At 42.4% G+C, this 13,176-nt stretch overlaps 1 protein-coding gene across 2 annotated transcripts in view; it reads right to left on the bottom strand.

Moving 5' to 3' along the window:
- The window catches only part of ADCY8 (adenylate cyclase 8), a 242,886-nt gene that overhangs the window by 15,816 nt on the left and 213,894 nt on the right, over nucleotides 1–13,176 (bottom strand). For both annotated transcript variants that reach the window (XM_018558861.1, XM_018558869.1), the window contains one exon: nucleotides 2,931–3,089. In XM_018558861.1, coding sequence (XP_018414363.1) covers nucleotides 2,931–3,089 — 159 coding nt within the window. The remainder of the gene's footprint in view (nucleotides 1–2,930; nucleotides 3,090–13,176) is intronic.

The raw sequence follows: 13,176 nt of genomic DNA, 5'->3' as shown, positions 1-13,176 counted from the left end.
TTAATACCATATTATTTTTATATTTTATTTGTTTGTATATTCTTTTTTTAAAGTTTATATTTCTATATTTTATTATTATACATGTTTACAATATATTTACATGTCTTTTAGCTAATGACATATTATTATTTTTCAATAAGTTATACTGTTACACAGTTAAATAGTATTTGAGGTTGAATAAAGATACAGGTCCATCAAGTCCAACCTATTGCGTGTATGCATGTGATTCTACATGTGTATGAGTCCATGTGTGATCTTGTTCTTAAGTGTACCTGTATGTTATGGTCTGTGAGGAAATTGTTCCAAACGCTTTTTGAATGATTCCACACTCTCAGCTGAAATCACTGCTTGCGGCAGCGAGTTCCAGACCCTAACCGCTCTTACTGAGAAGAATCCCCTACGCCCCTTGTGCCGAAATCTTTTCTCCACCAATTTTCGATGGTGGCCTCTAGTCCTTGTTATGGAGTTTACCGTAAAAAGTTTATTGCTGATGTTGCTATCACCATTCACCATCTTGTACATCAGAATCATATCCCCCCTTTATCTCCTCACTTCCAGCGTGAACATAATTACATTTAGTAGCCTTGTCTCATAGCTTTGGTCTTCCATCCCCTGTTATACGTTTACAAATAGGGATGTTCAGATACCAGTGCTGATACTTGGCATTTTCATGAGAACTACCAGGGTTGCAGCGGTTGGAGCTATGACTGGGACCTGGCTCTGGCGCTCCACCACTGTCCTGAAATCATTACTCTGTATTGTTTTAGAAAAACTGTCACATGACACTAAACAAAAATGTATCAGTACTTGTATCTGTGAGGACTTGGGCAAGTATCAGTACTTGTACTTGGTCTGGTTTGTACCTGGTCTAGTCTTGGAGCTGGAACATTGTCAGTACTTGTTCTTGTACCAAGTACGATTCTTGGTATCTGGACATCCCTATTTACAATATATTTACATGTCTTTAGTTAATAACATATTACAGTAAACTCTCTGTTATCTGGTATTCAGCTAAGCGGAACTCCAATCTAATCGGCAAAACAAATAAAAAATCCCCTGTGTACTCACTGTTCAGTCAATCTGCCAGCTGCTGGGAGAGGGAGAGCGGGCTCTGGAGCATGGAAAGCTATAGGAACGGGCCCGAAAGTGCTGGATTATCCTGGGAATGAGCGTCTGAACGATCTCTGAAAAGTGTTGTATTATCCTGGAAACGGGTGTCTGATCTAAGGTTTGTGAAAGTGCTGTGTTATATAATATCCTGTAAAGAAGCCGACTAGTGATCACTCCCAGTACTGCAATGTATTGTTAAAGGAGAACTATGGGGTCAGTGCTTTTCCCCATAGTTCTCCTAAGGGTCACGGGAGGACACAAACTAGCGTCCTCCCGTGACCCCCAAAGCTCAGTATACCGCGAGCTGCAGCTCGCGGTATACCGAGACCGCAGCAGCCAGGACGGATCCCGACATTACTGTCAAGATCCACCCAGCTGTGTGATTGACAGCTGGCTGTGCCTATCTAGAGGCAATGCCAGCTGTACCCGCCCCCTCCCCATCCGTTCCGCCGGTCAGCGCTGGAGGATCGGACAGGGGAGGGAATCCCTGCAGGGAGCCGTGAGTGACAGTCACGGCTCTCTGCAGGGACAGGATCGAGAAGTGAGCGAGCGACGGTATGTGTTTGCTCACTTCCCGATCTATTGAGCCGACGTGTGACAGTTTCATTGTCACACGTCAGCTCGAAATATGAGGCTGAGTGATTTTCACTCACCTCATAGTTCTCCTTTAACGGTTTAGAGTACAATATACTGTTATGGTATGGTATAGTATGGGGAATGGCATCGGATAAACCCATTTTTAATAGTAACGCTCAAGCAACCAGAAACTACATTTATCCGGAATCTACCAATCCCTTTGGATGCTGGATAATGGGGAGTTTACTGTATTTTTTAATTTTATTTGCTTTTATATTTCTTCAGAGACTGGGCCACAGGGCAGTATTCCAACATGATAACGACCCCAAACACACCTCAAAGATGACCACTGCCTTGCTAAAGTAGCTGAGGGTAAAGCTGATGGACTGGCCAAGCATGTCTCCAGACCTAAACCCTATTGAGCATCTGTGGGGGATCCTCAAACGGAAGGTGGAGGAGCACAAGGTCTCTAACATCCACCAGCTCTGTGATGTCATCATGGAGGAGTGGAAGAGGACTCCAGTGGCAACCTGTGAAGCTCTGGTGTACTCCATGCCCAAGAGGGTTAAGGCGGTGCTGGAAAATAATGGTGGCCACACTAAATATTGACACTTTGGGCCCAATTTGGACATTTTCACTTAGGGGTGTACTCACTTTTGTTGCCAGCGGTTTAGACATTAATGGCTGTGTGTTGAGTTATTTTGAGGGGACAGCAAATGTACACTGATATACAAGCTGTACACTCACTACTTTACATTGTAGCAAAGTGTCATTTCTTCTGTGTCGTCACATGAAATGATATAATAAAATATTTACAAAAATGTGAGGGGTGTACTCACTTCTGTGAGATACAGTAAATCCTGTATAATAACAATAAAAAGAATACGCCAGCTGCACACCGTTTAGTTTATAGAACTCATGGTACCCTATGACGCAATCATCACTTATACTATATATAATGTTATAGGCAAAGACACAAATTCTATTCTCAGCAATCATATTCTGAAAGGGAGGAGGATCTGTCCGCATAAGGGAATTGTTACAGACACGGACCATACACACATAACTGGTTTTAATTTAAAGGAATTTTTTGAAAGAAATTCCGTGCTTGACATATTTGACTTTAATAGAATGTAATTGCTCTTACTAGAGATCTTCAGGTACTCACTAAAGCCCACCTGATAATGAGTTGTCAGTGACAGGCTGGGTTTATCATCATCATCGCGCCTTGTGGAATGACATACCTCGTTATCTCTGTCCTTCTCTAGGAAATGGCGAGCCACGTGACTCGGGAGGATGTTTCTGAGCATGTTTTCGTTGTGCTCCCTCAGTTCCGTCATTTCGTTGATTTCTTCTTTGGCCTGAACCCGCCACAGGAAATCCAGTCTTGCTGTGTATTCCAGCTGTAAAAAGGTGCAAGCAAAACAATATTTATAATATGCAGTTCGGAAAAGGAGGGAAAAGATGGCAAGGCGGCAGTCAATACATCGGGGTATGGCCACTACATATACAAAAGAGGAAATACCCTTTGGAAGACCTTAATATTCTACATAATGTATTGAGCAGGCACAGCCGAAACACAAGGGTCCGCTTTTCTCACAAGGAATAACAGTCCAAAATAAAGACTTCCACCAATTCAACTGGATTATAGGATCAACCCATCAATTGCTGATATAGCCATATACAGTGTAACATCATCATGTGTGGCCTGTTCGCAATTGCTCCAAACATCTCAGAAAGGCATGAATGGAGGAAGATGACTATATTGATATTAAAGGGTTATTAAACCTTCAGCATGTTTTTTCATATATCTACTGCTAGCAAACAGTAGATATATGCAAAACGATTAAAACAACTTTTTCAGAGGGTTAATACTTACCTGTGTCTACGCCACGCGCTCCCGTCCGAACATCTGAACATTTTTCGGGCGGCCCCAAAGGATCTTGGGGCAGGCACATGCACAGTTCAGATGTTCGGCCGGGAGACGAGGAGAGACACAAGGTAAGTCTATGGAGTAGTGAGCACCTGCACAGACTTTGTGGGACATCAGAGAAGAGGAGGACAGAGGAGTGCTGGAGGGACAGCTGAAAAGGACAGTTACATATTTCATTACAGCGTTTGCAGAAGCAGAGATAGGCAAAGCGATGTCAAGAGGACAATCTTGGTTAATACCTACTATTCGAAGCATGTAGCTCATGGTATATAATCACATAACTATCCTCTAGGCCAGGGTAGGCAAACTCCGGCCCTCCAGCTATGATAGCTACACATCCCATCATGCATCTGCCTCTGGGAGTCATGCCTGTGGCTGTCAGAGTCTTGCAATGCCTAATGGCATTTTGTAGTTGCAGAACAGCTGGAGGGCTGAAGTTTGCCTACACCTGCTCTAGGAAGACAAGACAACAGAACCATCACGGCTGCTGCCTGCACATTCCTTCCTGTAATGCCTTGTGACTATAACCCTGAATCGGTTGGTGCTCTAACATGAGATGGCCCCATCGGCTACAAGCAGCCAACCTTCCACTGATATTATGTCTGATAAAATTAACTGCTACAGAGAAAAACAAATCCAAATGTTGTTAAAAATATTTATGGATAATATCAATGCGTGAGGTGGGTTTTATTCACAAAGGTAGCACACCCGGGTAAGGATACTTATTTTCGAAAAAGTGACAGTTAATTTCTGATGAGATCAATAAGATTTGAAAATTATAGTCACATGACTAAAAGAAAGATATTTATCCTTAAGTTAAAGCTTTGTGAATTGAGCTTTTCGTGTTTGTTAGGTTTACAATAATGACCCACTCAGCATGAGTGATATATAATATGACTTCTTGTTTTACATGTGGGATCCTTAGGTCTCTAAACACATATGTATTGATATTACGTCTATCGAGACAGCTGGACCTCACCACCAGCCCCATGCACTGTGGATTGTGATACATGAGTTGGTCGGTGTTCATTTTTGGGATTGATGGTAAGGTCTCAGATGCCCTGGTGAGGTGTCAAAAAAAGCTCCTGAAAACAATTACTGTACATATAACTAGTACTCTGTGAAAAGATTATGCCCAACAACCAGCAACATTTGAAATGTATGAGGTTAGGAGGACACGCTATGGAGAAGAGAAAAGGGTAATAAAAAGTGAGGAAGGAAACTACAAATGCAAAGAAAATACACTACCTGGCCAAAAAAAGTCACACACTCTAATATTTTGTTGGACCGCCTTCAGCTTTGATTACAGCACATATTCGCAGTGTCATTGTTTACACAATGCCACAACATTTATTTCCATCCAGAGTTGCATTCATTTTTCACCAAGATCTTGTAGTGATGATGGGAGAGTCAGACCTCTGTGTAAAGTCTTCTCCCACACATCCCAAAAATTCTCAATGGGGTTAAGGTCTGGACTCTGTGGTGGCCAATCCATGTGTGACAATGATGTCTCATGCTCCCTGAACCACTCTTTCACAATCTGAGCCCGATGAATCCTGGCATTGTCATCTTAGAATATGCCCATTGTGCCATCAGGGAAGAAAAAATCCACTGATGGAAAAACCTGAACATTCAATTAGAGGTGCACCGAAATGGAAACTTTAAAACCGAAAAAGAAACCAAAATAAAAAAAAATATCAGGCCAAAACCGAAAATGTTTTTTATTTTTTCAATTTTTTTTATATTTTATAAACTTTTTATGAATTCATTTTTTATTAAATATTTTTATTTTCTACTTTTAGAAAATAAAACAGACCCCTGATATTTCCCTTTTAAAATAGAAAAAGAGATTGAGAACACAAAGTCCTCAATCTCTTTTTCTGTGCCCCCTGTTATTAATGAACAGGAATCCTCTATGAGTCTTCCTGTTCATTGATAACATGAGGACATTGTGTGTTTACTATACCTACAACTATAAATGAATGGGGATGATATAGATCACTCCCATTCATTCATAATTGAGGATATAGTTAACATACCATATCCTCAGTTATGTACACACACTCAGCGATCACTGATCACTGAGTGTGTGTACATTGCCCTTCTATCTGACACGCTGCCACAGGAGGCTGATCGAGCAGTGTAGGGAGAAAAGCCCAGCCGCCTGTGTAGCCCGATGAATCCTGGCATTGTCATCTTAGAATATGCCCATTGTGCCATCAGGGAAGAAAAAATCCACTGATGGAAAAACCTGAACATTCAATTAGAGGTGCACCGAAATGGAAACTTTAAAACCGAAAAAGAAACCAAAATAAAAAAAAATATCAGGCCAAAACCGAAAATGTTTTTTATTTTTTCAATTTTTTTTATATTTTATAAACTTTTTATGAATTCATTTTTTATTAAATATTTTTATTTTCTACTTTTAGAAAATAAAACAGACCCCTGATATTTCCCTTTTAAAATAGAAAAAGAGATTGAGAACACAAAGTCCTCAATCTCTTTTTCTGTGCCCCCTGTTATTAATGAACAGGAATCCTCTATGAGTCTTCCTGTTCATTGATAACATGAGGACATTGTGTGTTTACTATACCTACAACTATAAATGAATGGGGATGATATAGATCACTCCCATTCATTCATAATTGAGGATATAGTTAACATACCATATCCTCAGTTATGTACACACACTCAGCGATCACTGATCACTGAGTGTGTGTACATTGCCCTTCTATCTGACACGCTGCCACAGGAGGCTGATCGAGCAGTGTAGGGAGAAAAGCCCAGCCTCCTGTGACAGCGCTGTCTCCGCCCCCACACCGTTCTGCCGGACTGTGATAGGCGGCAGAACGGTGTGGGAGGAGACGCCGGCCGCTCACAGCCCTCTCCACCGCAGCGCTCGGCCGGCTATCACAGTTTCTCTCCTCCCGGCTGGGACATAGAGCAGCGCACAGCGGTGAGAAAATAAATCACGGATGCGCCGATGTAGCGGCAGGAAAATGGCACTTTCGGCATTATGCCAAAAGTGCCATTTTCGGCCGATATGTTTCGGTGGCCGATATGTTTCGGTGGCCGATATGTTTCGGTGGCCGATATGTTTCGGTGCATCCCTACATTCAATGTATTCAGGAAGGCAGCTGACCTAATTTTTTATGGGAAATAACGTTGCTGAACCTAGGCCTGACCATCTGATGCATCCCTAGATCATAACACTGCCTGAAATCCTGGTGGTGACTTTTTTTTTTGGCCAGGTAATGTATATTGCAAGTAGACATCATGAAAAGGCAGATTTATATACATTTTATGTCTGTTCTCCAAGCCAAGGGACACACAAAGTGCAAATTCCATTGCCAAGAAAGCTTTCAAAAAGAAAATGTATTAAGTCACCTAGTTCCTCACAACTGGATGACCCATAGTAATCACCTTGCAGTCCTAAAATCCCAATTTCCACGATCTGAGGATGCATCTGGACCACTAAACTCAAGGATGTTCACAGGGGTGGTGAAGGGAGGAAAGAAGCAGAGGGCTCTAGATTCCCCTGCTGTAGGAAACATCTCCAGTATCCCTCTAGCTGTGCTTCTTGATGCTCCCTGCTGAAGACCAGGAGCATGAACACCTAAGTGGGCATTATCTCCTTTTACGTGACTTTACATGAAATGCTCTTACAACTGAACTGTAACCAACACCAACTTTGTCAAATTTTCATTGGTCCTTCTGTAGCAATTGAACCACTTCCTTGATAGAAAGTGAGCAAAATCTCTTCATCAGGGGCACAAGATTGAATAAAATACTATTCTAATGCAGAAGCTGTTAGGGTAAGAACCTCTATCAGTATTATATTACTGTCTGTGTTCACATTGGGGACTTTTTCTAATTTCCTATGTGGTGGCCAGCACAGGAAGTGAGGTAAAATCTCCCCAACAGGGACATAGACAACACATAAAACCTGACAGAGGATGTAAACCTAGCCAAAACCAAAAATATTTTAGTTGGAGATGGATATTTAGACCCATGCAAACAACTTTTCTAGCAATATGCCAGGATAGCAGAATCTGGTATCTGATAAAAATATTGTAAAACTGGTCCATTGTCACCAACATGTGCCCAAATGTTGTATTGTGGCTGCATGTGTCTCCTGGGGGTCTGAGAGTACCTGCAGCACAAAAAAAAGGTCCCCAGCACACTATTAAACTAGCCAGGGTATCCACAGATTAACCAATCACAGCTCAATCCAGGTGGACACCAACAACACCATATAATCATCAAACAACCAAGAGGATATTCTGTCCTACAAAACTGAAACACATTTCCTCAAATATCATGAATTTTACTCATTCAGCTTGTTATCCTCGCCGGCCATTAGCTGTATTTTAAATGGTTCCTCATATCAGACAGTGTATCCTATTTAGAGACTAAACACCCAGGTCTCCTTCAGTGGAGGAATAACATTGCAGTGCCGTGCTGCCCAATGGATTATCACTGGAAACGTGTCGCGTTTCTAGCTCGATTCTCTGATTTAACTGAATGAATTTCCGCAGCACTTGCCAAAGTGACTATTTTTAGCTCAAATGCAATTAACGATTTGTACACGGGTCTTTGAGCAGACACTCCTCATCACAGTGCATTCATTATTTTTTTGTAGGTTGCTTTACATTATGTATTACCCTGCAAATGATTTCTTCTTGTAGTAACCAATCAGATTTCGGCTGTCAATTTTCTGGTGCAGGTTGACAAATAAAAGCAGATTATTAGATTCTAAGAATACTAAATATGATGACAAGGATAAGTGCAGGAGCAGTTCCATCACACTACTTACATCGCAGCTAAAGGTGCCCATACACTGCTCCATTCTCGTACGAGAATCGCGGGAAATCCCGCGATCGTACGAGAATCGAGCAGTGTGAACGAAGACGTGCGAACGTTTCTACTGTACGGTCGCACGTCTTTTGTCTAAGGAGCACGCTAGAAAACCAGCTGAAAATCGTACGATTTTCGGCTGGTTTGAACGGTGCTCGGGAGACAAATGCCGAACGGGGGACGGGCTTGCGATGATCGAGAGTACGATCTGCCTGTCCAAGATGGGCAGATCGTACGTTTTTTAAATTACTTTACAACCATCGCAAGACTAAGGTCTTGCGATGGTTGTAAAGTGTATGGCCACCTTAAGAATAGTAAATGGTCGCTACACATGTGAAACAAATGACCTCCTATTAGGTGGGCTATACAAGTCATACATAGCAGTGTATTAATCCCACATGACTGACCAATGACAGTGCATTAATCCCACATGACTGACCAATGCTCCAAATGTTTACCAATCATCTCTAACACACGCTACTTATGTAGCCTGTAGGGAGCTTTGTGTTCCATCGGCTTAGTGATCGAACATTACTCTTAGCAGTAAATCGGTAGCTATTACAGTAAAACAATCTAGCTACTGAAAATTGACTGTGGACTCTCTGGGTTTATTTTCTTAAAGAGATTCTTTAGGAAAGAGATAAGCATTACTTCACCAAAGGGAAGTGCCCGCTGTACATTTATACAATGCTCAAAAGCAGGGCGTAACTAGAAATCGCAGGCCCCCATGGCAACATTTTCTATGGGCCCCCTCCTCAGCAACCACACGCGGGATTTGATGTAAACAGTCCCTTAGGCTCCGTTCACACATTAGCGGTTTTCCGCATGTATTTGTACACGCAGAAATGCGCTAAATATAAAAACCAATATGTTCCAATGCATCTGATTCACAACTGCGCGATGTCCACATGGTACAAAAATGCACGTTGTGCAAAAAAAAGTCCAATCGCAATATTCTGGATGGATTCCGCGCGTTCTGGCTATAGTAGTAGCTGCAAGCGTGCCGATTCGGCGCGTGTGCTACAATTTGCGAGTTTTCATGCCGCGCAGAAATCTAAACGCCAATGTAGAAAAGTCACTCGCACTCCAGCTTGATTTCATTCAATATTTATTGACCTCTGTGATGTCGCATCCTAGCTTTTCTACATATACGTTGATTTGCGGAGGCATCTGCTGTCACTTTGGCACCGACCCAATATTTAAGGGTTTTGTCAGGTCAGGTGTGTGATGGGTCCTATTTGAATATGGAAAAAAAAAAGCAAACGCTATGTGCGAATGGAGCCTAACACCGCCACACCAATGAAAGCTGGGGAAATGGGGGGGGGGTTATAATTTATAACCCCACCTTCCCCAGATTCACTGGGGTGACAGTGTTATTTTAAGTTACTATAGGAGGATTACACAGTGCAATTTAACCCTCTTTCCAGAGTTTCTTTAGTGTGGCAGTGTAATTATACCTTAAAATAACACTACTACACAAGTGGAGCTGGGGAAAGTGGGGTTACAAATTATAACCCCTTTTTCCCCAGCTTTCATTGGTGTTAGTGTAGAGATAACAACATTGCAGCCATCCAATAACCTGCCATTAACCATTTATTACCGTCCCCTATGGAAAAGTGTACCAGTACCTTCCTGCTCCGTCTCCATCTCTGTCTCCTTCTACTTGGCCCAGCTACTGCTGGCTGTGACTTCAGAGCCGAAGAGTAGATCATTCCACTGATGTGCTGTTACACTAAGCTAGCTCGAAGAAAGGCATGCAAACCAAGCCAGAGGAATAAGGGCATTTGATCGAAGGCCTATTTTAAATACCACATGTTGGTGAGGGCAGGGTTGGAGAAATGCTTAGCATCATTTCAGTTCCATGTTCAAAAGAATCCTGGATAGGCACAAGTGACAGGTTTTCTTGAACGGGCACCTGCCAAATACTGATACTGACCTTCCCTATGCTCTCCTGCTGCTTTGTTCATCTGTTGGAGACCTTGGAAATACCTGATACTAATGAGTATGGGAAAGAATGTGACTTTCTACCCTTCCTCCCAGAATCTACCGCTTGGGGGTAAGCAGCCAATCTGCAGCCTGGAAGACTCTCATGTGAGGGAAGGGAGAAGGTAATTAACCTAGTGCAAGCTCCATCATATAGCTTACGGTTTGAGGAACACAACAATGAGTTCAAGGTGTTGACTTGTCCTCCAAAGTTCGATCCATGGAGGCCCCACCACACAACTTACAGGACTTAAAGGATCTGCTACTGACCGCTTGGTGCCAGATACCACAGCATACCTTCAGAGGTCTAGTGAAGTCCTAGCCTCAACGGGTCAGGAAAAGGGGTACCTACTCAATATTAGGTGGGTGGTCATATTGCTATGAGTGATCAGGGTATAGCTGGAATTAGTGACCAGCTTTAATGGGTGTTTTGAACTTGCAGAGGTTATACAAGGCAATACAAATTCAAATGGCTGCTAAAACAATGAATTTGACTATTCAATGAAAAGTTCCCTTTAGTACACGCAGTTTCGAATAAAACGGCCTCCCCGGATTCACAAAGCAGAAAGAATGGCGGCCCTGCAGTAAAATGTTTGTAAATAAAGTTCTCGGGATGGTACGCGCACACATATGTGCATGGGATTATTTCCACTTGCCAGCAATGTCAGATGAGATGTTTTGACGCACGCTTTGCCCAGCTGCTGGTATAGAAGAGGCTGTCATAATGCTCCATCTCCTGACAGCCAAAACTCAGGGCAGCTGCCACAAAAGTGATTATAACAGCTGCTGCTGATAAGGAAAATGGATCAGACCGAGGCCGTTAAAGAAAAAAAAAACGAAGCAGGATGCCAAAAACGAAAAACAGACAGAAGAGAAAAATTTTTTGCACTCAAAATATGCAGAAGGGCACCATGTTGTATATTCAAATTAGCAAAGAAAGTGAAAAGGAAACAACACAGGGCTATGGACTATCCACCTGCCATCATGTGACATTGTGCGGGCGTGGTGATTGGCTGCTCAGACACCTAGCAATGCATTGCATGTTCTACCATACTCAGAAGTATTTCACATATTTCCAATGAGCATACTGGGTCAGAGACAGTCAGGCTGGGGAGGAAAGCACTACATGATGCTAAACATCCTCCAGCCAGGAAATGAGGTTGTGTTCTATCTTGCTGCAGCTTCTAATGCACACTGTGAGAAGCTCACATTGTGGAGTGAAATCAGAGTAAACAATTTCAGTCCAAGAGAGGAGCCAATACCACTGGGCCAGACTGAAGGGAAAGCTGGAGTTCATTTTTAAAACAATCCATCCCTGATCTATCTAGCTGCTTGCACTGTGAAACAAATAATTCTCAAAGATCCTCAAAGATGATAACAAAAACTCTAAAGTAAAGTTTCAGCGGGTTTCTAAAAGCTTACAACACCTGCTGTGCATTTATATTTAAGGGCTGGCAGGCTGCCAAGTCTCAGCTGTCAAAGTGCCCATACACCTTACGATTATCGTACGATAATCGTATGCGATCTAGTTTTCGTCCGATAATCGCAAGGTGTACGGGCAGTGTACAACCGCAAATACTGTACAATTGTAAGACTTTTGACTTTCAAGCATGTTTGAAAACGTTGGTCGATCGTACGATTTTTGCAAGGTTAGTGGCGTTGCCGCACGTCAAAAATCGTACGATCTACACTGCTCATGCGCAAAAGAAAATACGTGCGGTTGATTGCCGCAATTCGTCCAGGTGCTTTTCTTTAATTACGGCTAATTGAATCTTGCGATAATCGGGGCAGGATGGGGATGGTTCGATCATCGGACGAAAAGTTTCGTACGATAATCGTAAGGTGTATGGCCACCTAAAGAAAATCAGAGGAGTGGAGCTGTGATTTCAGCGCCTCTGTTGTAAAGTTTGAAGATGTATTACTCCACGGTGCCTGTAGCTACTGAGGTTCGTGAGGGCTGGTTTAAAGAATAAGGACACTTTCAAACAAACTGCACTTTAAGAGGATGTCACTGACCATGTCACTCACCATGCACAGATGAATACTTACTGACTTCTGTCTTCCAGCAGGGAATACACGAGAGATGGAGGTAGATAACCACCATAGAAGTCAATGGGCAAGTATCACGTAGGTGCGGCCAGGAAAGACAGGCTTCTGCCCCAGTATGTTTACAAACAATGGAGGCCAGGCCCATTGGAACTCAGTAAGTATTCATCTGTGCAGGGGATTGGTGGGAACAGTTAGGTCAGCTTAACCAGTTGACATCCGCGGTGGTAAACCCCCTTCCCATACAGGCCATTTTTCAGTATTCAGCGCTGCGGTACTTTGACTGACATTTATTCCGTCATGCAGCGCTGTACTGAAATTAATTTTATACCCTTTTTTGGGGACACATAGAGCTTTCTTTTGGTGGTATTTATTCACCACTGGGGTTTTTATTTTTTTACTATATTAAGGAAAAATCACCGAAATTTAAAAAAACAAAACAGTTTCCCCTATATTAAATGATAAAACATTTATTATTACCCAATTTTTTGGTAAAATATAAAAGACGGGGTCACGTCGGGTAAAAAGACACCAAACATGTCAAGCCTTAAAATTGCGTGCGCAAAACCTCAAAAAACGATAATACCCAAAATTGGCCATAGGCGACGCTTTAAAAGCTGTTACCGCTCATCAGTTTAGTGTTATCAGTGATTGATGGCCCTAAAATGATT

The sequence above is a fragment of the Nanorana parkeri genome, unplaced genomic scaffold (assembly GCF_000935625.1).
Source record: "Nanorana parkeri isolate BGI_ZX_2015 unplaced genomic scaffold, ASM93562v1 scaffold15, whole genome shotgun sequence".
In the NCBI taxonomy this organism is placed as follows: Eukaryota; Metazoa; Chordata; class Amphibia; order Anura; family Dicroglossidae; genus Nanorana; species Nanorana parkeri.
This window is presented reverse-complemented; position numbering and strand designations above follow the sequence as displayed.